The 25,948-nt window shown below is 42.4% G+C and overlaps 1 protein-coding gene across 4 annotated transcripts in view; it reads left to right on the top strand.

The window, feature by feature from the left end:
- The window catches only part of GADL1 (glutamate decarboxylase like 1), a 103,517-nt gene that overhangs the window by 50,134 nt on the left and 27,435 nt on the right, over nucleotides 1-25,948 (top strand). For all 4 annotated transcript variants that reach the window (XM_042840491.2, XM_005309819.5, XM_042840499.2 and 1 more), the window contains 2 exons: nucleotides 5,850-5,901; nucleotides 9,251-9,340. In XM_042840491.2, the coding sequence (XP_042696425.1) occupies nucleotides 5,850-5,901; nucleotides 9,251-9,340 (142 nt within the window). The remainder of the gene's footprint in view (nucleotides 1-5,849; nucleotides 5,902-9,250; nucleotides 9,341-25,948) is intronic.

The raw sequence follows: 25,948 nt of genomic DNA, 5'->3' as shown, positions 1-25,948 counted from the left end.
TAATCCAAAAAAGGGACGTGTTGTTGTGTTTTTGTGTGAAGTTTTGTTTTAAATGAATGAGGGAACATGGGCTATTCCAGTCTAGGACCTCTCCTGAGCAGATTGTTTGTTGTGCACGGTGCTGTAGTTTTATGATATGGACAAATGTCATATAGCCAGTAGTCAGGGTCACTAAACTTGTTTCACTTTAGTCCACAAAAATATCTCCTCCAGAGGCATGGTGGGTCTTTGCCCAGTTTGCTAACTAGCCTCATAGCCATCCCATAATAAAATCAGTCTAATCCTTGGTGCAATAATGGTAAAGCATCTTTTTTATTCTTTGCTTAGCTTTGTCAACCTGAACGTTACTGTGGTTGATCACGGTGGCCAGGTGGCAAACTATAATGCTAACGGTAACTGCTGATCTAAATGGACATTGAAAAAGAGATTCAATGCTGGCTTCGTTTTGATAAGACAGGTGGAAGGATCTCAGCAGCATGCAGTTAGATACAGCATTCAGAGCTGGCATCAGCACTTTGTCATGGCAATCAGGTTATATGGATATACACTAAGGGTAATGAGTCACATGCACAAGTCTTGTTAACCACAAACAACACGGCAACTCCCCATGCTCTGCTTTGAAAAAATGTATGCTCTCTAAGGTATTCTTTATTGAGCCCCTGGATAAACAATCTCTGCAGGATCTCAGCTAACGTGCCAGGCTGTGACAATGAAGCTGTACTGGTGGTGCCCATATTGGGACTTTCCCCTGGCATGTACACAGGGCCCAAAGTTGGTGTTTTGACAGATTTCTTCCTCCCTCTATTTGTGCTCACGGTATGTAGTGATAACCAGTAAAAGCAGTTACTTAGGCATTTTTCTGCTTGTATCACAACAAATGGACAGATTTATTGAAATATTCCCAGACCCTGGCCAGAATCCTGACAAAAGGACTTTTGTGGGGTCTGATCATGCTGACTGCACACATGGACTCATGCTGGCATTACTAATTTGCAGTTGCTGACAGAGCAAACAGGAGATAAAGTACATTCAATAAATGCAGGAGGTAGCTAGATGTATGGAATATTGCTGTGTGTGGAATGGGACGCAGCGATTAACAACAATACAGTGCCATGGGAACCGTGTTCTCCGAACTGCAGGCCAGTGCCCTGGAGCCAATGCAGTTAAACAAGACAGATAGGAGTATGCAACCACTCCATTCAGAGCCAGGGCAGCACGATACCCCTTACCTAGTGCCTTTACTCAGGCTATCACTACACTAGAGAGCTTACACCGCTGCAGCAGTGCCACTGTAGGCTCCCTCGTGTAGCTGCTCTGAGTTGATGGGCGAGCTCTCTTCCATCAGCTTCGTTAATCCACCCCCAACGAGTGGCAGCATCTGTGTCAGCGGGAGAAGCTCTCCCGCATCATAGCACTGTCAATGCCGGCGCTTAAGTTGGTGCAGCTTATGTCGCTCCGGGGGTGGCTTATTCACACCCCTGAGTGACATAGGTTATGCCAACATAAGTGATAGTGTAGACGTAGCCTCAGAAGCAATTAAATAGGCCTGACAAGGATTTGGCTGCAACCTTTGCAGCTGGGGCTGTGCATGCAAATGTCACATGTAATTACTTTGTGTGACTATGGCAACATATAATTACCATAGAACCCAGTTTATCCAAGCCTCCATTATGCGGCTCTTATTAACCGAACCACCCACGCGCACACAGGATCATAGGAAATTGACATCACCTCCATCATAGTATTGGTATGCCGTGTTTTCAGTCTTGTAAAAGATTGACACTACTAAAAACGTGTAGTGCTGTCATTGGATGCAAAATTAGAGATTATTAATAAAATAAAAAAGAGTCGCTAGCAAAAATAGCCCAAAATTATAGCATTGGATAAAGCACAGTATTGAACATCAAACACAATGCAGGGCAAATTCTTAAATATTGCATGAATAACTCAATATCTCTGCATACTGGAAGACCATGAAGCAACTGAACGATGCTGGTCTAGATGAAGCCCTTTAACTGTGGTTTATACAGGCGAGAGAGAAAGGCATTCCTATTAGTGGTCCTTCACTATGCAAGAAGGCTTAAGGCTTTCATCAAGGTTTAGAAGGGGACGCATGTTTCTCAACTAGTCAGGGATGGCTCGGTCAGTTTAAAAAGCATCACGACAGCTAACAGTCACCAGGGAAAAGCTGTCTGCTAATTCAGGAGTTATTTCTGACTATTTAAAAAAAAATGGCAAATATCTTAGCTGAGCACAACTTGTCACTGGAACAAATTTATAACTGTGACGGGACTTGCTGCAGGAATGGAAAGATCTGTTCCTGGCTACAAACGGAGCAAAGAACGTTTGACAGCCCTGGCCTGTGCTAATGCTAGTGGCACATCCAAGCTCCCATAAATTATCATTGGTAAAGCAATGAATCCGCATGCGCTTAAAAATGCAAAAATGGATGCTTTGCCCCTCCTCTACAAATCACAAGGAAAAACATGGATGGACAGTGTTTTGTTTCGTGATTTGAGTTTTTAAAAACTTTTGTTCCAAGTATGCAAGCTCATCTGAACAAAAACAGCATCCCATTGAAAGCTATCTTACTGCTGGACAACGCAGTTGCTCACTCTGATGACAGAGGGCTCACCTCCCAAGATAACCTGATCTTCTGGGTTTTTTTTCTCCCCTCCAAACGTAACATCTCTTGTGCAGCCTATGGACCAAGGCGTGCTGGAAAGTCTAAAACAACGCTATCAACAGGATCTTCTTAATCGACTACTGATGTCTGATGAAGCAACTGAGAACAAAGGCAATATGTTGCAGCGCTGGAAAAAAAAAATCAATATCGAGGATGCTATATATGAGGTTGCAGAAGCATGGGAAGACCTCTCCAGGTCAACCTTACAAAAACTGTGGAAAAATCTGTGGCTTGAAGTTATTGCTGACACTTAGAACAGCTAAGTGTCAGCAATAACTTCAGCTGAAGAAGAGACCAGTGCATTTGTGGATCTCCTCCATAAGACTTCCTCGCTGCGCAGAAGTCGATGAAGGTGATGTTGCAGATTGGCTTGAAAATGATGCTAACTACACTGGAAGCTGCCAAAATCATTCAGACTGTACTAGACGCTGACAGCGACTATGCAGCTGAAGGGTCTGCTGAGGAAGAATTGATTGGAAAAAAATTCTCCCTGTGATGCTGCAAAAGCAGGAAACCTCTTCCTTCAGTACTTGGAGCAACAGCCCAGTACCGACTCCTCTGAACTGCTGTTGATGAAGCCACTCCATGATCGCACAATGAAGACGAGAACCTCCCATCTAGAACAATGCAAACTGTCAGATTTTTTTCCAGGCATTCTAAATGTGAGTGCTGCTGTACCTACCATCATGCTATGTACTGTACTTTCTGCATATTACATATTGTTGTTACCATTAGTATTGCTGTTACAACTTAAAATGATGATTTCTGCATTTTTAAAAACTGGTACTCTTTATAGAAGTAATGGTTCATGTACGCTGTAAATAAGGAAGGGGGTTATGTTTTAATGCTTTAATTATCATTTTTGCATTTTTTTTTTTAAATCGTACTCTTTGTGATGTTGTGTACATAAGCTAAATAGAGATGGTAACTTGTATAACATTAAACAGACTTTGTAGACCAGTGTTTATCAACCTAGTGTCAGAGAACAGATTTAGGAGGTCGCAAGTACAGAGCCAGCATTAGAGGGTGGCAAGCAAGGCAATTGCCCGGGATCTCACGTCACGGACCCCCGGGAAGCTAAGTTACATGCTTCAGCCCCAGCAGGGTTCCAGCTGTCAGCCGCGGGCGGCTAGGCTCGGACTGCCAGTTGTAATTTAAAATCTGATCCCTGCCTGTAATATTCCAATAGCTTAAATTTTCTAGCAGTGATGTCTCGGGCAAGGCCTGACTCAAGTGGCCTAAGGGGAAAAAATGTTTTAAATGTCCTAAACATTCCCTAAACCTGCCAGGGTTACTCCTTCTAACTTCAGAAACTGCTCCTATCCTTTCCCCCAGAAAATCAAATACTGGGTGACATGATCACACACTCCCGCTTCTTATTACAGTTATGCTGATCCAGTTAGGGCACAGAAACAATTCCATGTGGCTAAGGTGACTACTTGCACAGCAGTAAGAGTGAATAACAAATACAGGCAATGAACAACTTTCAAAGAGCTCATATGCAAAAAAAAATTTCAGCCTCAATAGTTTGAACAATTATGAGTAACAATTGAAACTCGGTGAACAATTCACAAACAGGAAAAAGAAGCCAAAATGTGGACAAAGTGTTCACAATGAATAGTTTGACCATCTCTACTCTTGTTGCATTACTCCTAGAGCCAGTTGGAAAAACTTTGATGGAACCATATTGCACTGGAATATGCAGTTCTATTGAAATTCAAACATGTCGCAAAATCAGGTTGATTTTACCACTGTTTCATTTCAGAAGTAAAATGTGGAAAAAAGTTCAGACAATAGTGAGATGTCCCATTTCAACATTTTTGGAACAAAATGTTTAGATTTTTTTTTTGTTTCGAAATTACCTTGTTTTAATTTTTTAAAAATGTTGTATTATAATACAAAACAGCCAATGTTGCAAAGTTTTGATTTCCTCAAAATGAAATGTTTTGATTGACCCAAAACGGTTTTTTTTCCCTTTGTGGAGAATTTAAAATGTTCGGTTTTCATTATAATTTGGAACAAAGCCGAACTTTGAAATCCTTTGCAAAATGGTACTTGCATCTTCCCCACACAGCTCCAATTACTACCTTTATGATTAGAAATGAAACTGAGCTGCGGACTTTGGATCCAAACCCAAAGTCTTCTGACAATCAGATGGGGTGAAATCCACCCTTTTTTGGTTTAGAATTCTGTAGAGATCTGTGCCTGCTGTAACGTTTGGGTCAAGATCCAAATATTTCTGTAATTTGAGGGGGTTTTTTGGATCCATGATTTTGGTTCAGACCTATTTTCACTTATTACATTAGTGTGTTTCTGCTGGTGGTGAAAGAAGAACATTTTCTTTTAGTGCCCTGTTATTGGAGAATACCCAGGGATGATTATGCATCAGTGACATACATTGTTGTGTAAAAGTGGAACTGTGAAGATACTGGGGGTTGCTGAGAGAGAGGTCCAGTGCACCAGGGCATGATGCTAAAGAATAGGAGAGAGTAAGAGAATTGGGGGCAGTGGCAGGACTTAGAGAAATGTCAGAAGTAGGCAGTGAAGTGAAATGAGATGGCAGCACAGAGCTTTTAGCTGTGGAACAGAAAGTGAGTTATTAGTGGAGAACAACTCAAGCGTGGTCTATACTAGCAACTTACGTTGATAGAACTACGTTGTTCCATACCCCTGTGGAAAATCCGTATCCCTGAGTGACGCAGTTATAGTGACCTAACTCCCAGTGTAGACAGCACTATGTTGACAACTACTGCCTCTCGGGGTGGTGGAGTACCTACACTGTCAATGTAGATAGTGTCTCCACTAAGCACTACAGCGGAACAGCTACATCGCTGCAGTATTTTAAGTGTAAACAAGCCCTCAGTGTTGGAAAAGGGAGTTACGTTGGTGGATCCGTGCAGCTCACAATTCTAATACAGGTAGGCCCAATTTCTGCTCCCAATGAAAGTGGGCAGCATTTGGTTTATACCATCACTCACCGCTTAGCTCCAGTCTTTACTTATTTTCGGGAGCTGGTTATCCCATTAACTGTTGTATTTTCACAGCAGGTAGAAACTATTTTAAAGGTCTGCTGTTAAGAAATCTAGACATGTTCAAGACCATTTTTTGCTACCTGCATATCCTATATTTTTGTTATATCTTATAAACGTATGTTTACTTGCAGATACCTAGTCGATGAAATTAAGAAAAGAGAAGGATTCCAGCTTCTGTTGGAGGTAGGTGACTATAGAACTGAGTTTGTGTTTTTGTCAAATGCCAGTCTGTATTTTGGGTGCTTATTTAAATAAACTTGGTAAATTGCTGATGCACAGAAGTGTTAAACCACATCATATTGTCCATATTTCACATAATCACTCTGTCCATTTCTGGGGTTGTATAGGCATTGGGACCTATGGCTTGAGTAATCCCCTTGTATGGCAATAGGTAGGGTTGCAAAAGGACCACCCTTGCTAGAGCTATGGCTAAGAACTAGAGCTGGTTGGAGTTTTTCAGTTAAAACTTCTGTCCTGAAAGTGGACTCTTCTTCATTTAAAAATAATGATAATAAAACAATCGCCACCCCCTGCATTCCCAAATTTCCAGTGTAGAACAACTGGCACTTTTCAAACAGCTCTACTGATAACATTTTTTTCCTTCCAATTTACTCCATGGCAAAGTAAGTTGACGAAGATCCTGTTTGCAGAGAATGTGCTGAGCAGCGGGGGTCTCAGCTCCTGCCCCTGCTCAACTCTTTGGCCAATGAGATTAGCACCTGGGAACATCGAGGAGGGGAGTCTATTTAGAGGAAGTGTGTGTGTGTGTGTGTGTGTGTGTGTGTGTGTGTGTGAGAGAGAGAAGAGCAGCAATAGGAGAAGGAGAAGAGTAGACCGGAAGATGGGGAGTAACAGGATGGCGGAGGCATAGGGGGAGAAGAAAGGGACAGGAGGAGGAAGGGGGCAGTAGACACATGAAGAGCAACAGGGTGGAAAAAGAATTAAAAGGACAGAAGTGAATTTAAAATTGAAATGTGGGTTTATACTTGTGCTTTAACTATCATGGTTGGAGTGGAAGCTGAAAGAAACTGAAAACATAATTTTTTCCCAGTACATTTCTGCTAATTTGGAGAGAGCACACACGGGGGCGGGGGGGAGAATTCTCCTGGGTAACAAAGGGTTCTGGGGAAGGTTTCATGGCTTGTCTCAAGCCTGTTTGAGTGGCAAGGTGTTCTGGAATTTGTAATCCAGAAGAACTGGTAGGAATTATTAACAACTCAGCAGCAGTATGTGCTGGGAAAGGGAAGGCAGGGATGTAAAATAGCTCAGGAAAGAGGTCAGATTTGATGTGGGGTCCTCTACAGAGTGAACCTGTAGAGATCACCCATAGCTGCTGGTGAGCCCCTCCAGTGAGGGGATGCCAGGAGTATGGGTGGGAAGGAGGAGCAGATGGGAAGAGGCCTGCAGAAGAATAAGAACCCCAGGAGGGGTAAGCTGCCCATTTGGGAAAAGGCTGCCAGTGACCCAGAAGTGTCAGTCCTGCACTGAGCTGAAGGTTTAGGTTTGTGCAAGGAAGCCCATGAATGAAACTACCTGGGGCAAAAGAGCTTGATGGTGGGATTGGGCAGTTGCTTATTGTTTAGAGGCCCCAGGCTGGGACTTCTAGAGAAGGTGGGAGAAAAGCTTTGCCTTTCACTTGCTGCATGAAGGGATAAGATTGTTCAGGCCCTGAGGGAGGGACTGGAAACTAAGCCTCTACCTCGATATAACGCTGTCCTCGGGAGCCAAAAAATCTTACGCTTTATAGGTGAAACCGTGTTATATCGAACTTGCTTTGATCCGTCGGAGTGCGCAGCCCCGCTCCCCCAGAGCACTGCTTTACTGTGTTATATCAGGTCGTGTTATATTGAGGTAGAGGTGTATGTGAAAAATGGCTAAGTGGAGCCAGTTTTTCTTGGACTTCTGTTGACTCTGGAAAAGGCAGAGTTTTCCTCACATAGCCAGAGGGTTAACCTACCCAATGAATGAAGGGAAACTGAGGCATGGTTGCATCTGATGAAGGGAAGATAAGCCATTGACTGCATGCCCCCTCTGCCCTGAAACAAAACTGAGATTGAAACCCCATATTAGTCAGCTAGCGCTTCAGCTCATGAGGAAACTACTGTACATCCGGGGCTTGATCCATTCCTATTAGAGAAATATGGGACTTTTAGAGCTGAACTTCATTTCATTCTTTGGCAGCAGGTGGCAAGTCTGCTGATCTCTTCCTGCTGATAATGATATTCTCCTTGCTGATCAAAGAATGTATTAAATGCAGTTTAAAGTGAAGCAGTGAATATAAATAGTTCCCAGTGCCCTTTCATGAAAGAATTTGGCATGGTCTAGGTAGTCTCCACTCACTTGGGAGGAGGTCTGGGAGTACCAGCAGTGTTTGCATTGGGGCAAAATGATGGTGTGATCTAGCTATCTTCCTCCCTATTTCAACATTTGTTCCTTGTTTTTCAGCCAGCATCAGTGAAAACTGTGGGTATAGTAGGGTTTAGTAGTGGGGAGGTATGTTCTAATCGTCTCCATCCTTTGCCCCCCTTAAGTAGAGCTCTGAATTGCAAAGACATGGCAGGTCACTGTTAAGGAGGTGGCGTTTTTTAGGAAGTTTGAACAGGACTGGGATGCATTAACTGTTTCTCCAGATGGTGCTATGTGTCCTTCATTTGTCCCAAAAGAAACTGGGTAGAATCTGTAGGGGCCTATTAGGAAAATTTGTGAATCCTACACGCAGAATCCTCATAAGTATGAAGTGTCCTAATTTTGACCAACCGTGAATGGTCATTGCTGTGAGTCTCCCATCAACAAGTTCTGAATTGAGCATAAAACCTGAGAGAGATACTCAGGAGCCGGGTGGAGAAGCGGAGTCTTCGTTTGTTCCACAGTCATGTTCAGAAATTTTGAGAGAATATCTCCTGGACAGGACATGTATATCACCCCAAGGAGTTTTGGACTCTAATTAAATGCATGGAATCCTGGCATCAAGTCCATTGTTATACCATATGAGTACCAGGCGGTCAAAAAAATTGCCATTATAAGGTGTTTTTTTTATGAATAATAGGGTTTTCTGAAACCAAATTTTTTCGGGTTTTTTTTGTATTGATGAAATTTCAATTTTTTTCACTTGAAATGAAAAATTAAGGAAAAATCAAAATTTAAGTTTTAATTTTGAAGTTGTGCTAAAATGTCCACCTTCGCCCTGCTTCCCTTGTCTCTTCCTTTTTCCCACTGGAAAAGGAAGGTAGAGGGGTGTGTGTAAAAACTTGAAGACTACCCTTCCCGCCCAGTGTCGGGGGTGGGGAAAGCAGGGGTGGCATAGGCATTGTAGAGGAGTAAAGGGGGTGAAAAAATATAAAAGTCAGCATTTGGGGGTTTTTTTACTATGGCAACTAAACAAAAGCCCCTTCAATCTGATGAGGAGGAGTTGTTTGTTTTTTGATGAAACATTTCTAAAGCTCAAATGTTTTAGCTGAAAATTTTCACAGAAATATAATAAAACCTTTTGACCCGCAATCATTGATAAGCAATCCTTTTTTCTCTTACTCAGCCAGAGTATGCGAACATTTGCTTTTGGTACATTCCATCAAGCTTAAGAAAAATGGAGGAAGGACCTGAGTTCTGGGAGAAGCTCCATCAGGTGAGTAGTACATATATGGCTTACTAGTTTATTATGATTATCCCTTCTGCCAGGGAAGGAGGAGAAATAGCTCCTGGATGTGCCCACCATTAACTCCTCCAATAGAATGTTATTTAATCCTTAGATAGATGTTGTTAGGATTACTAAATTTATTATGCTCTCTATTTAGACATGGCTAATTAAGTTTCTTTCTTCTTAATGTAACAAAAGCAGACATTATGCAAGTATTTAGTTTACTATCAAAACTGTTAGCAGATGATGGAGCTGAGAGAAGAGGAACATTATTGTCTGTATCTCTTGTCTAGACAGAGCATTCATTACCTATTTCATACACTTAACATTGTCCTTGGGACTTGTCTTGCATTTATCAGTGGATAATGTAAGGGAAGAAGTGCTTAAGAATACATTTCTGATGTTAAGCAACCCATAAAAGGAAGTAGGACTAGAATGGGAAAAAAAATGGTGAACCTTTTGGTAACTTTTATCACTCTTATGGAAAATTACTAACATTTTGAAAATGGACTAAATTCTTTGATCAGAGTAAAATAACTACAGAGGAGCCTACAGTTAAGATTAATTAGAAAAGTAATGGAAACTGTGATATTTGTGTATTATTGAATAAGAAACTCTGCGACAAAGTGAGCCAAGCCGATTGTTGGTGGGTGGCTTGTTCTGCTTTTCCTTTTAACATCCGTTAACTAGGCAGTAGAAATGCAAGGTGGAGTGAGGATATGTAAATCCTAGACACAGCTAGGAAATCTTTCCTGCAGAGCCCAGCTCTTCTCCCAATGTTGCTCACAACACAAACAGACCCCCTTTGAATTAAAGCAGGATACTTCTGTCTTCGGGGATGAGATCTTCTCTCCCCCAAATATTTTATTGTGTTTTTAAAAAAAAAAAAAAGTATACCTAACATTTATACAAGCCCCATAACCAAAAATGGGTCAGGTACTCAGCTGGTGTAAATTAGCAGAGCTCCATTGACTGCAACAGAGCTATGCTGTTTTACATCAGCTGAGGATCTGGCCCATGATCCCTGCTCCAAGAAGCTTATAAAGTATGTTAGGTGCTCTCTGGCCCCAAGCAGGGTGGGGGGGAAAAAGAGAGGTTTCCATATTCCGTATCGCAAGACGCCGCACATGTTAGGTTGGATCAGATCATGAGGACCCCTTATCGCAAGATGCTTCCTCTCCCCGCCATACACAACTGTCAATGGCCTCTCACTGTAACAATGCCTGTGCCCCTCAGGGAGCAAGACTCTGAAAACGGGGCAGGGAGGAGCAAAGAAGAGGGGAGGTGATGGTCCCCCACCTTTCTCTGTGCCCACTTGAGTAGAAGGGCTGGCGCACTAGGGAGGAGGGAAGGGGTAGAGATGGAATAGAGGGACACCTTAGAGCACACTGAGAATGCCTTCCTGAGTCTCCCCAGTGCAGCCCCTGGAGCAGTACGCACCACCTATCAGGGCTGTGGTGTAAATACCACAACGTATCCCATTCTGTTATCTTGGTTAAGTTAGCTTTTATAAGGTTGGCATGGGACTCTGCATCCCAATAGAAGGTAGGTTGTAAGAAAGGAATTGAAGGAAGAAAGGGAGTTTCTGTACAAAGGAAGGGAAGAGTGTTTTCCTTCGCCTTCCCAGGGGGCAGCTCTGCGGTTATTTTATTTCTTTATCCCCAACACTGGGGGGGGGAGGAGGGGCAAATGTGGGAGACAAAGTGCAACAGAGACTCACTGAGAGAGAGAAGCAGAAAAGAATATAGCTGAAAGATTCAAACACCTGGGGGTTAATGTCTTTAACATCAGTATAATTAAGTTCCATGATTCAACATTGTTGATTTAAATAATTTACAATAATTAATCTAATAATTAATAATACACTAATTAGTAAAAAGGTGGAAGAAAAGAGGTAGTAAAGAGTGCAGTCCTTGCCAAGAGGCTTAAGGCCTAGATAGCTGAAGATTTAAGAGGCTTGTTGCATCATGTCATCGTTATTCAGTGTGGGGATGTATACGATTTCCCTCTTAACTGCTGGCACTTCCTGAATATCTTCATTATTTTACTAAAATGAACATTAAAAACAGTTAATTTATAATATGTCTTTTCATACCATACTTAAACACAGTAATTATTCCATTTAGACAAAGATCAGTCATCTACTTTTTTGATGATCTGCAAGTCTGAATAATTAAGTGAGGATGTATGTTAGAAATTCCTTGTGCGGTTCATTGATTTATTACGCTGCGTATTCAGCAATAGAACTCAGAATTATACACTGTTTTCTAAGGTTATTTATGTTTAGTGCTTGTGACAGATGCTAAGCTGACAGCACTGGGACCATATCCTCAGCCTTGCTAAGGTGACTTTGTGCCATTTAGAGTGATGCAAAGTAACCTTAAAGCTTCCCTGCACTTTGGCTTTACTCCAGACTTCATGGCCCACGTGGTGCAGGGCATGTGTCAGGACTGGCTGAGGCCATGGCGGGATCTCATTATGATGTCACAGCTATTGTCCTGCACAACCTGTTATCTCTCTCAAAGCATTTTTCCATTTAATGCTTACTGTACATTTGTACAGAATATAAAACTAGAATGCAGGCTCCTATTAAAGCAAAAATCTATGTGTGGGCTGGGAAGGAGGAGGAGGGGGAATGCACTTTCTATACCATTAGAAGCAGATGTGATACTGTCAACAGTAGATATTCATCAGAGTGTATACTGGGGCATTTTAAAGAGCAGAAGACAATGATGGTGGAGGGAGAAAATAAGGTTGTCAGACATTAGTAATGTAGTGGAAATGGGCTTTATTTGGAGCATTCAGCACTGTACCATAAAAGACTAAAATATTTTCAAGATTACAGTAGCAGCTAGAGGTCCCACTGAAAACCAGGGCCCCATTGTGCTAGGACCTGTACACGTGCACAATGAGAGAGAGTCCTTGCTCTAAAGAGCTTATATCATCTTAAATGCCTCTTTAGTGCCTGGCATGTAGCACAAACGTCAGAGCAAACTACGGATTCAAACCAAATGCTTTAAACAAGATTCTGAAAAAGTAAAGGAAGATGATAGGAGGGATTTTTTTCTTGGGCTTATAAAAAAATAAGTGGAGCGTCCTGGTAAATGGGAAGCTTTTGTTACAATCAAATAGGAAATTACCGTGGATCTCTGTATGCGTCGCACTGCAAAATAAGGGAAATTGCTTCTAACCTGGAATTGATGCAACTCATTGGATAAAGTGACAAGCCTTGAATAGCTTTGTTAGTACTGTACATGCCCCCTGGTGGTTTTTCCCTGCTCATTCTTTTACGAATGCACTGTAAATAGGTACAATTTAAAACAAAGGGAGCCAATGGAATATAGAGCTAATTAAAGACACAACAAAGAAAGAAAACTGTGGTGCTCCCTACCATGTGGGGGGAAGGGGAAGGGAAAGGAAAGTGGAAATTTAAACCCAGCCCCCCTCTACACTTCAAATGGTATCATTTCATAACTACCGATATCCATGTGTATTTGTGTTCATAAAGGGGTCAGGTTCTGGCCCCCCCCATGGCTCCGTTTGCAGGGCCCCAGTAGCACAGTGGAAGGAAACTGGCTCCATCACTATAGCTGGGGATTCCTGCTGCATGAGAGAATCCCCACACGGCACTGAAATTGCATAGCTGGTTCCTGGTCATGCCACCCCTGCAGCCTCCTGTCCAGGGATGTGTTGGGGAGGAGCAGGGTTTTGTCAGGGGTGCAGCTGAATCATGTTGCACTCCAGCTCTCCTCCACTGACCAATGACATTGCCAGCTACTATAGATTAGAGGAGACTGAGGCTGCTCCAAACTCTGCTGGGCCTGGGACAAGCGTAAAACCAGCACCAAGAGAAGGGAGAAGTAACTTTCTTCTGGTTGATTCCCTATTCTACTGGCCCGTTGGAATCTTTGCTCAGAAGAGGATATGGGTCATAATTTTATGTATTCATGTAGGATGAAATTTATCCCAGTGCAGGGAACCAGTGGAACATACTAGATGCCATATAAACCCATAAAGCCGGATTTAAGTGATGTAATTGACCTTGTCGTGGGTCCTTTACACTGGGGTGAATTTCATCTATATTGTATTGCTAAACAATGTGTTAGAGCATCATATTCCTGTCACGTCAGTATGGCTTCTATACAAAATTATTTTAGTTCTGATACTGGCCTTTCAGTCTGAACATTTATTTGGATTTTGCCTTTTTGTGTTTGGATGCTGTCCTTTTATAGGATTTTTTGGTCAAGTTTTACAAACATTAGTTTGATTATATTTCAATGACCAGAAGGCAAAGCATTTTAGGAGTGTAAGATACTTTTTCTGCATTCGTATGTAGCTGTGCTATAAAACCTGAACCTTGGTGTGTCATTTTCCCCCTTTATCCAGACTAACTCCTTCCCCACTCCTACCCACCTTTGGAGAAAAACATGTTTCTGATTAGGTTGGTAAAAGAGCCTGTCACACGAGCAGTGTTCTGATACATTTATAGACTGATAAGCTGTCTATCAATGCAGAAATGTAAGGGGGTTGAAATAGAGTTGCCTTGGCAACTTCCAAGTCTTGTAGTATTAATCAAATACAAATCAAGGGCCCAATTCTGCACACCCAAAATATCCATTGACTGCAATAGGAGTTTTGAGTGGGCAAGAAATGCAGGATCTAGAATAATCTGGACAACCAGTATTTGCCCCTTCATTATTTATCTTAGGACAGCAACAAATTAATGGCACAGTTAACAACTGCTACATTAAACAAGAGGGCACAGTCTTTGCACAGCCAAATGGCCCCTTGGTATCTCTGAGTTTTGTCTGCATATAGTATGCAGGATTTGGGCTCAGAGTTTTTCTCTTTTACCCCATCACTCTCTTGTTATACTACTTTACATTTCCCTTTTCCTCATTAAGAAATTGACTTAAAAAATGTGTACTTTGGGGGAGTAGGTGTTGCAGTCCTGATTCTGTAAACCCTTGTTTACATGAGTAATTCTTAATCTCAGCAAAGGCTCATGGGCTGTAGAATCAGTCTGTGTGAGCCCCCATATAAGGACTCATTCAACTCCCATTACAATAAATGGAGAGATTTGCACTGCACAGAGATTTCAGTTGGATTGTCCCGATAGTCATAGCTATGATGGATTGGGAGTTGCTCTGTAATAATTTATTAATATTGTTTGTCGGGGTGTTTTCTGTATGACTATAATAGTTTAATGCAACTGGAGAATGTCTGCAGAACAGGCAGGAAAGGAAAGAATGGCTCAACATAAGCCACCCCTTCTCTTGACACTTGTTAAGGGACAATGCCAGGACTACTAGCTTTAAAGGGTATGTCTACACTGGCAGAGTTGCATCGCTGGCAGTTACATCACCGCTAAGAGAGCGCTGTCAGATGCGTGTGCAACAGCGTGTTCACACTTGCGGCACTTGCAGTGGTATTCGGAACGGTGCACTCTGGGCAACTATCCCACTGAGCATCTCTTCCTCTTCTGCTGCTAAGAGTTGTGGGAAGGAGGAGGGGGTCGTGGGGCATCCTGTGTCCTGTCCCAATGCCTCATGATGCATTGCTTCGCATCCCAGCAATCCCTGTGCTTTTGTCTGCATTTGGCGCCATCTTTCAACAGTTTGTGTACTGCGCGCTCTGCCTCTTCGGTGTGCAGGAATGGATCCCGCACTGTTGACCAATATGCTGCTCGCTCTCACTAACACGTCATGAGTGGCAGTGGAGTTATTCCTTAAACTACAAAGGCAAGAGCAGTTCGACATTGATCTTGCCACGTGTAGTAGCTATAACACGAGATTGCTTGTGGCATTCACGGAGGTGCTGACCACAGTGGAACGACAGTTTGGGGCTCGGGAAACAAGTAAGCACAGAGTGGTGGAATCGCATGTCATGGATATCTGGGATGATGAGCAGTGGCTACAGAACTTTCGGATGAGGAAAGCCACATTCATGGGACTGTGTGATGAGCTTGCCCCAGCCCTGTGGTGCAAGGACACGAGAATGAGAGCTGCCCTGTCTTTGGAGAAGCGCTTCATGATTGCACTGTGGAAGCTGGCTACTCAAGACTGCTACCGATCGGTCAATAACCAGTTCGGAATGGGAAAGTCGACCGTTGGACTCATGTTGATGGAAGTGTGCAGGGCCATTAATCGCATCCTGCTCCGAAAGACCGTGACTCTGGGCAACGTGCGTGACATTGTGGATAGCTTTGCATAAATGGGTTTCCCTGACTGCGGAGAGAAGGGCGCGATAGATGGCATGCATATTCCAATTCTGGCACCAGACCACCTAGCTACCGAGTACATTAATCAGAAGGAGTATTTCTCTATGGTTCTCCAGGCACTTGTGGATCACCGTGGGCATTTCACGGACATTAAAGCAGGCTGGTCCAGAAAGGTGCACGACGCATGCATCTTTCAGAACATTGCCCTGTTCAGGAAGCTTCAAGCCCCTGGTGATCCTGGGAGACCCTGCCTACCCCTTAATGCCGTGGCTTATGAAGCCATACACGGGGAACCTTGACAGCAGCAAGGAGCGGTTCAACAGGCTGAGCAAGTGCAGAAAGACTGTTGAGTGTGATTTTGCCCGTTTGGCTGCTTATATGGGAGGCTGGACCTGGCCAATGACAATATTCCTATACTTATAGCCGCGTGCTGTTCGCTCCATAATATTTGTGAAGGGAAGGGTGAAAACTTCACTCAGGGCTGGACCACTGAGGCTCAGCGCCTGGAGGCTGAATTTGAACAGCCAGAGACCAAGGCCATGAGAGGGGTGCAGCGCAGGGCCAGAAGGATCAGGGATGCCTTGAGGCAGCAATTTGAAGCTGAAATCCGCTAATATTTGTTACTATGCTCGGGAGGGTGGTGCTTGTAATGCTCGGAGGTGATTGTGATTAGTGCAGACAATGCACTGTGAAGGTTTAAGAAAATTGCCTGTTGCTTTGCAGGGCTCTGTTTGCTTTCAATTAATGGAATAAAGCTTGCTTTCAAACCAAAACAATTCTTTTATTAAAAAACAACAACCAGAGGAGAGAGACAAACAAAAAAACCCACATCAGCACTGTGGGGGGTGGGCGTAGGGAGGGTCCCAGCAGGAGGTGAGGTACTGGGATGGTTAAAGATTTGTGTATGTCCAGGTATCATATGCAGCCTTGTCCTTTGGAGTACAGTGCAGCAGGTACTGTGCTTCAGCGGGGCTAAACTGCAGAGGGGGATGGGTGTTGAGTGCAGTGGGTACTGGGAGTCCACAGGGCTGGACTGTGACGGGGCAGGAGTGGAATGCAGACTGGAGCCAGGAGGTTGATAAGAGCCACCGACGTATCCACAGTGGCCTTTGCAGCGGAGGTGGGGTCGCCACCGAGTATTGCGTCCATCTCTTTGTAGAACCGGCAGCTCGTGAGCGCAGCACCGGAGAGGCGGTTTGCCTTCCGTGCCTTGTGGTAGGCGTTCCGCAGCTCCTTCACTTTCACCCTGCGCTGCAATGTGTCCCGGTCATGGCAGTGTGTCCATAGTGGAGCGCAGCTGGGACTAGATCTCCTCCTCCTCCCCAAATGCTGATGAGGTCCAGCAGTTCGGCATTGCTCCAAGAGGGGGATCGCCTGGTGCATGGAGCAGGCATAGTCACCTAGAAAGATGCGTTGAGACCACTGCACGGATCATCGAGCAAACAAGAAGGGGACTTTCAAAATTCCCAAGGAATTTAAGGGGTGAGGCTCACAGTTAGCCACCTGCGGGCAGGGCAGTAGAGGTCAAACCGATGACCAGAGAGGTGAAAACAGACATTGTGGAACACCTTCTGGAGGCCAGTTGCAGCGCTGTAATTGACCAGGGTGTCTACATTGGCACGGCAGCACTGTAGCCCTGGTGCAGAAAGCTCTATGCCTCTCATTGGGGTGTTTTTTTTACAGTGCTGCAACTGCGCAGTTTCTGCGCACTAAGTGGCTTGGCAGTGTGTACGCCTCGGGAGTTACAGCACAGAAAGCTGCTTTACTGCGCAGAAACTTGCCAGTGTAGAAAAGGTCAAAGATTTTGCCTCCTCTCCAGCTAACCTACAAAACTGGTTTGAATCAGGAGATGAAAAGGCCTGTGAACACAGGAGATCAAAAGACAGATGGGTCTAAAAAGAAACACTCAAGAAAGTGGGGTAGTTTTTCAGGGTGTCTGAAGAAGTTAGACCTTCCGAGATCACATCATGGGATGAGAAGCCTTTAGGTAAGACGTGTACCTAGATTGTTGTTTGTTTTTAAAATCCTTTCTCTAAGCGCATTCATCATACTCTTAAAATAAACAGTACTTGGTTTAAGAAGGCTGTCTGGTCACTGTAGTTGCCACTGATTACAGTCTCCCAAAAGGGAGACCTGCAGATGTCTACACTCAGTCATACCTGTTGGGTAAGCCCCAGAGTACTGTAGGCCAGGGCCCAGTCTCGGAGTGGGGGAATTGCAGAATTCCATCCTGTGATAGGCAAGGTACAAGCTCTGACATCTAAGGGGTACACTCAGAGACCAGGAATGGGACAGAGGTTCAGCTAGGCCTCTGACTCTGGCAATAGCCAATATTATGATAATAAGCAGGATTTGTGCTAAGGTAGGGTGTGTGTGTGTGTGTGTGTTTCTAAACAAACTAGACTATTTCACTCAGTGATACAATAAGGACAGTATAATTTGGTATGACAGTTGTTAAAGAAGGTACATTTTTTATTTTGTAATTAATAGTACATAGTTTACTAAGTAGATGAATAAACCTGTGCGATTTAGCCACATATAAATTACTGTTAAGGACCAGCACAACAGCATATATTAGAGAAAATTATAGTAATGTTGTAGTATCTCACTAGATAGGGATCTGCACGCTTTCCTGGTTAACACACTTCTGAAAATAGATTTATTATGTAACTCGGCTGTAAAGGTTATTGGCTGTGAATTAAAAGACTTAGCAAGGATTTTTTTAAATATCAAAGAAATCTGGTCATTTGAGTGGTAAGATGTAAAAATGGCATATTAGTTTGGCTTCAGTGAATCAAAATTGACATTTTTTTTATTTACAACACAATTGTGCATATAACCAGGGAATTTAAAATTACAGGTCTTGGGCATTCTTTTGTGCACTAGTATGTAAAAAGCAGTGCTAGGCCAAAGGACAAGTCAGTTTTAAGGTCTGACTACTCTGGAACTACTAGAGATAGGAACCAATGCTTTATATGTTGAAAACTTGAGTCCCACTTCACAAAAAGTATAATTTGTTAGGCCCTCATCCTGCAAATATTTAAATATATCCTTAATTTCAGTAAGCCTGTGCATATGTTTAACTATGTGCATCTGCAAAAGTGTTTGCAAGATTAGTGCATTAATTTCTAATTCATGTAGCTCATGGGACGATGGCTGGCAGCATCCTGTTGGAATTGAGGAGAGTGGTGGGGAGAGGGAAGCGAATTGCTAATCAGAATAATGTGTATGCATTTTTAAGGTGTAATAGAATGCCGTAGACCTGGACTTGAAACACTTTGGACCACTGCAAATGATTTCAGGACTGGCACACTCCTCTAAGAAATTATCCTGGACCTGTGATCAGAATGAGTGTGCGGGGAGGTTGGGGAGGGAAGGCATGGACATTTGGATATAATCCTCGTGTGTTGGGCCTGATCTTGTTTTCACATTAGTCTTTGCTATTCACTTCAATGGAGGCAGGTTCAAGCCATTTGCAGATATAGGGTGAAATTCATCTATGGCTGACTCCTATCCCTGCATGCCTGCTTTTACTGATTCATAATATTTGTTTCAAAATAGCTTAATAATAGCAACTCTTGGACATGTTTTGCCATATTCAGCAGCATTGCAGAATCTGTTCGCTATTGCTGTAGAGATGAAATGGAACAAAAATTACATGTTTTGCCACAGAGATTCCAGGAGGCTTTCAGGAATTGCTCATCACACTTTTCAAATATAATGATTTTTATCAGACTTATCTAGAATAAACATTACTGTTCTCAAAATGACTGTGATAGAACTAGGTTAGGAGTAATGGTGACTCTCTAGTGGCACTGAGTTAAAACTCATTTTTTGGAAAAAGATGTTGGATTATTACATCTCCTGCATTTGCCAGCTTCTCTCTGATAAGCATAGTCAACGTCTTACTACTTAATTTACTGTCAGCTACTTTAAAAAAACCCCAGAAACTAGGGCTCCCAGGCAGCAGAGGATTTTATGTCTGCAGTATTATTTTGCAGAAAGTAATTTTTTTGTCATTCCTGCCCTATTTACAGTCAAATATCTTCCATTCTGAGGCTTACGTATTAGCCAGTGCATGGTGATCCACTCTGCATAATCGGTCAGCTTCAGCTAGTGTGTCTGGGTCCCTGACTCCACCCGGCCCCTTTGGACAAACAACATAATTTTTGCTCTGCTTAAACCTGACTACTTACTTTCTATTCCTTCATTCCCTTTTAAAGTTTTAAAATATCAGTTGGTATTTAATATGATCTTTCATGCCTGCTCTAGTGGGGGTTTTTCCCCTCTGGAAAGACTGGATTCCAAGGCTCAACAAGAGGTTAATTTTGTATTACTTGGCTCTATTTACTTCTGTCCGGTGCTATGCACTTCTTTTATAAAGTGTCATTGTGTTCGTGCACCTCTGTGCACCTCTTCATTATGCAGTGGCTTTCTCCATGCTGTACACACATTAATAACCAATGATGGAAGGAAACAAGTTTGAGTTACATGCTGAACTCCAAACTACAGTTTTTTGAATGTGTCATAGATCATGTTTAATAGACTAGGGATCAAAATGAAACCCAATATGCATCACAGGGGAACTGAATAATTGAAGCATCCCAAGAATGTCTAAGTATTGGAATCTTGAGGTCGCTAGAAGCTTTATTCATTCAGTGCCCAGATTATACCTGACTAAAGGTCTTTTTTTCTCTTTTAACAAATATAGATCAGATTTTAACACAGAGAATTAATGGCTACAGCTTGCATTGTCCCATCTCCAGCCATGCTCATCCCTGACAGCTCAGAGGAAGGAGACTAGATCCTCTGCCCCCAATAGATTGGTGACAGAGAAATCCCTTCCTGGTTGGCTGACGCCCTGAAGCATGAGCTTTTAGGAACATAAGACATAAACCAAAAGTGAGCCCCAGGGATGCTGAGCCCTGCCCCTACTATCACAAGTAACCCCATCATATAATCACACCCATAAATTTGTCCAGCTCTCTTAAAACTAATTAAGTTGTTTGCCCCCATAACTTCTTTTGGGAGGCTGTTCCAGAACACCCCCTGATGGTTAGAAACCTTCTAATTTCCAGCCTGAATTTGTTCATGGCCAATTTATATCCATTTGTTCTTGTGCCAATGTTGTCCTTTAGCTTAAGTAGCTCTTCACTCTCACTGGTATTTAGTCCTCTCTGATGTATTTATAAAGAGCAATCATATCCTTTCTCAGCTTTCTTTTTGCTAGGCTAAATGAGACTTGGTGTTTTAGTCTGCTTTGATAAGAGGCTCTCCATTCCCCTGATAATCCTAGTAGCTCTTCTCTGCACCTGTTCTAGTTCTGAATGTTTTTTTTTCTTGAATATGGGTGACTAGAATTGTTCGCAGTATTCATAAGGTCTTATCAGTACCTTGCACAAAGGCTTTATTACTTCTCTGGGTGCTGGGGATTTGAGAAGAGGCACATAGGAAACTGAATGTGTCCTTTGCTCAGCACTTCTGCATTGACTCCTCGAGAGAGGGAATCTGGGGGGAGATCTGTGGCATGAAACTGGGTCTTCAGTTACATATGTCCAATAGTCACAGTCCTGGGTCTGTATAGGCAACATGGCCCCTTTCTCAGTCCAGGAAATCAAAGAGCAGTTACAGAGGGGTTGCAGAGATGCCCAGCTCTCTGCTTGTGGATTGGGGAGTGGATTCCATTCCCCCAACTCTCCTGAAGTCCCCCCCCCAGAAATTCTGCCTACTGACAAACATGCATGTCTGGAGATGGGAGGGAAAGGGGCGTGAACTTCACTAAGGGAGTTATTTAAAGAGAATAAGTGAAGAATAAATGCTATCTAGGAAGAGTTTGAATTAAAGAAGGGATTCATGGACAGAGGAGATAAATGCAGGGATGATAATTCTGGGTGAACAAATTTTTTGGGGTCAGTGTAGCCCTTATTTTCTGTTCTTGAATTATCTGCAAACAGACTGTGACTTGCCGATTTGTTCACTGTTCATAATTGCTCAACAGATATTTTTTGACGACCAAGCCTGTGGCTTTTCAACTGTTGGCTGTGATTATTCCTTCTAAAATTTAACATTCAATATTTCAACTGTGAGGGGCTTAAATGTGACTTAAGTGATGCCTGGACCTTGTGTAGCCTCTCTGCACAGGGTAGATTTCATCCACTGTGAAAAAGCAAACATGGCTGAAGCAAAATTGTATTTAGCAGTCACTTAGCTGTTAGTGAATAATTTTCCTCACAAGGAACACAAAGTGTCTATGTAATACAGATTGCAATGGTCTTTGTTTGCACAGTTTAAAGGCAGTTTCTCTTACTGCTGGTGTGTGGTAATAGGAGCATCTTTGGTTATTTAAAATATTTATGAAGTTACTTAAATGTCAGAAATAATAATTGTTGTAAATCACAATCTTATAAATGAGTAATGAACACTAGGTTGTCTATTGGTATTGGCTTTTTGAACAAACCTTTCTAAAAGAAGAGAGATGTTGTCTCTGGTTACAAACCTTTTCACCATATTAGTGTCGTCATTAATACTGCACTGTAGTGTTCATTCCCATTTATACTAGGGATGTAAAATGTTAACTGGATAAGCCGTAGTCTTACCAGTTAACCGGCCTTAACTGTTAACCCCAGGCCAGCGGGCTGGCCGGCCCCAGTGGCCCTGAGCCAGCCACCCGGTCCGCCAACGCCAGCGGCCCCGCGCCGCCTGCCTGGTCCATTGACCCCAGCCGCCCTGCACCGCCCGGCCAGAGTGCTGGAGCAGCGTTGCCTGGCCGTGGGAAATGGGTTGTGGTGATAAATGGCTGAGTTGACAGCGGTATTAGTATTTCTTGGGAGAAGAGGGAAGCAGCAGCAATTGCAGGGCTTTCCTGCAATCTGGCTGGATGTGTGGCATCTCAGCTGGGTTGTGGAAATTCATGGCCTCTGTCAACCCTGCAAGCAGGGCCTCTCTTTTGTGAATCTAGTTCTTTTTATAAACAAAACTAACCTTGAAATTTCTAAACCAAACCTTATGGAAAATTCTATATCTCTTGCTTGAGCTTTGAAGCATTCTCTCAGTTGCAATTCATTTTGCATGCCAATTAAAAGCTGGTAAAGGACTTAAACAGCTTTAGTGCTTGGGCATTCAGTGTGTATCGAAATCTATGCTGAATCTTAACAGATAGACTTGTTTTCAGAATGCAGCCATCCTGCTATATAAATAAACAGTACAGCTGTAACGTCGCACATGCGTTTTGGGATGAATACTGCAAAATTGTATTTTATTAAAATATCTGAAGCCATAGCTGGTAGTGAACTAGTAAGACCATTGGGGGGCACCAGAACAACAGGAATAGGTTTGAGCTACTAATTAGCATACACACTGTTAATGTCTGCTGGGTGCAGTCATGCAAAATCTACTTCTAAAAAGAAAAAATATATATTTTCAGTTTTTATATGAATATAATTTTCACCGATGTGTCCACAGTGTGCTGTGTTTTCTGAGGAGACAAGCTGCTGTTATGGAAGATCCTACAGTATGTGTGAATTTTCTCTGACCTTTCAAGGAGCAATTGCTGCTGTCCATTTTTATAATATGTAATTTTGTATAGAGTATTACTTAAAAGATTTAGAATAGAAAGTATATATTTACTTTGAATATAGTTATCACTGAGTGGTTGGTCTTCAATGAAATGTGAAAGCATGTTTGTAAAGATATACAATCCTATATTCACTTAGCATGTATATCCACTGAGAGAACTGAATCCACAAATGTTTGAGAAACTAGTATACACTTTTAACTGAAGACATTTGAACTGTCAGTCATACAAGGAAGAAACTACTCAGCCTTTGTGAAGACTTAAAAGGATACATGGAGAGGTCCCTTATGCCCAATTGCTATGTATGGCTTTCAGCCTGGGTAGATATTTAGCGCCCTGAAAATCCGCGGATATCTGCATCTGCAGACGTGATTGCGGTTCTGTTATTTAACATCTTTGCAGATTGCAGATTGGATGCGAATCCAAATTTTTGTATCCGCCCGGAGCTCTATAGATGTTCTGTAATTATTCCCTTTGTGGCCATGGGAAACTGACATGATATGGCATCTAATAGGGAGAAGGGAGACGAGTACTCCCTGACTTGGGGATCTGTGGATCAGTAGCTCTGGAAGCTTCTTTTTTATATGGAAAGATATCTGTGTCTGTCTTTGAGCCATTCTTGGCTCACTGCAGGACTGAGGCCTCTTCCGCAACTTCTTGGGATATCCCTTCTCGATTTCTGACCAAAGTTTTGGACTATTAAATTTCTATTTAACATTGGTATCTAGCACCATAATACTGTAGGTAAACTTGGTGCTTTGTACAGAGAATTGGAACAATCCGAAGAAGCTGCGCCTTGAAAGAATATACCCCAGTTTTCATGTTGAGCCCAGTACATCCCGAGACAGGACTTGAGAGTTTAGTGCATGCTGTGTGAACCCTCATTCAGAGTCGGCATGATCAAAGGAGCTCTTAGGTAATGATTTTGCCATTGAGTCTCAGTGCTTTGATTTAAGGAGTCCCTGGTAACACGTTTTCTGAAGGGAGTGGCCACTGGCCAGAACCTAGACCTCCTTAGCCAACACAGTCCAGGGTTAGCCAAGCTTGCCTGACTCAAGTACATCACTGCTAAGCCTAAAGCTGCTAGGGACTGTCACAGTGAAATTGCTCAGAGTTCCTTTATTAGGTTTGTTGTGTTACTGACCCATCAGCTGTGAGATAGTGTCTCCGATGCACAGATCAGCATTATAGATGATGTGAAGCACAAAAAGGACACACATTTTTGATAGTAAAAACACCCAAAAGAATGGATTTTGTAAGTGAAAAATATCTCAAATAATATATATTTCCAATAGAATTTTGAGCAAACGTATAATTAGCAACGAATGTAGCAAAAAGATACCCAGAAAATAAGCTCATTGCAGAACATCTGGCTTTCATCAGACAATGTGGCCATTTGGAAATTCCTGCTCTTTCAAGCTTACTCGGTCTTTTGTTGAGGGTTAATTTAAAACGATATAAAGAACAGCTAATTGTACTGTTGCTTAATTCCAAATCAGGAAGTCACTCCCTACATTCATGCAATTCCTTAATTCACTCACTAGATGGAGATCAAAAGCAATCCAAGTTGTGTTAGTCTCCTCTGCTTCCCTAAGCCACCACCGTCACAGCAGAAAATGAAAATACATGATATTTTCCCTGCCTAGCTTTTAAACTTTTTTTTTCCATCCCAGAATGATTAATCTTTTTTCCAGAGTCATCTTAGAGAGTAAAGAAGAAGCAAGGAGTTTGAAAGATGCTGTGGAATTGGTACATCATTACGTTCTTGTTACTGCAATTATCAAGTTATTCGATTAAAACCAAGAAAATGCTTCTGCCACTGTCATTACCAGATATCCATGAAATGTCTCATGACTTAAACTGGCATCAGATTAGTAGCTTTGCCACAATCAAGGAATTCAAATATGCCAGTTCCCATTTAATTGCAAAAGCCTGAAACCCAGTCTCTGACCATAGAAATCTACTATCGTGATTAAAATCTGTAGTGCTAGGTAATAAGAGGTAATGTGAAGTTCTGTTCAGAAAGTTTAGGGGTGGATTTTGGTAAGACTCAAATTGAACTGATGAGAAACATTTTATACTGCCAGATACAAAATTATAAAAACTATCCCTATAATAACTCTCATCTTGAGAGCATTACTAGTTTCTAAGTGAAAAATGTAAGATGAATTTTAGATTATATAACTGAAAAATGTGTTTATCACAGAGAATCAGCTAAAGATTTTCCTTTTGGTAAAAGCTGGAAAATAACTTTCAGGTTTAGAGCTTGTGGAAGGAGCTCTGTGGGATGAGGGGGAAAAACTAATAAATACTGTCAACAATTGAAAATATCTAGAAAACGTCAATGAATACTGTGCATGTGTGATTACAGGAAAACACACAACATTCTGTACTGTAAGATCAAGAGGGCTACCTTATGGCCTCTGCTACGGCCCTGTTGTGCCTCTCGAGAGGAACCATAAAATTCCGCTAAATGGGCAGCTGGGAATTCCCCTTGGAGTGACTAAGAGTTGGTGTAAACAGCTCTACATAACTTTGATGTGCTGGATATGAGAGTGGGTGTGGCAGTGGCTGAAATGATCCCTGAGAGCATGTTAGTGTGTGCCATTAAACTGTGACTTTTCTGTGCTATTTTAGCAGAATTATTTTCCGGCCATTTTCATGGGAGTTCTTGAGACAGGTGTGTTGGATCATTTTATGTAACTTTGAGCAGTTCTGAGGCTGCTCTAAATTAGGTTGCATTCTGGTACAGCTGAGGATCTAGTCCAGAAATTTACTGAATGGATGGCATTTACATCTTCAA

Source organism: Chrysemys picta, chromosome 2 (assembly GCF_011386835.1).
Source record: "Chrysemys picta bellii isolate R12L10 chromosome 2, ASM1138683v2, whole genome shotgun sequence".
Lineage (NCBI taxonomy): Eukaryota > Metazoa > Chordata > Testudines > Emydidae > Chrysemys > Chrysemys picta.
The sequence above is the reverse complement of the archived record's forward strand: the minus strand, read 5'-3'. Positions and strand labels throughout refer to the sequence as shown.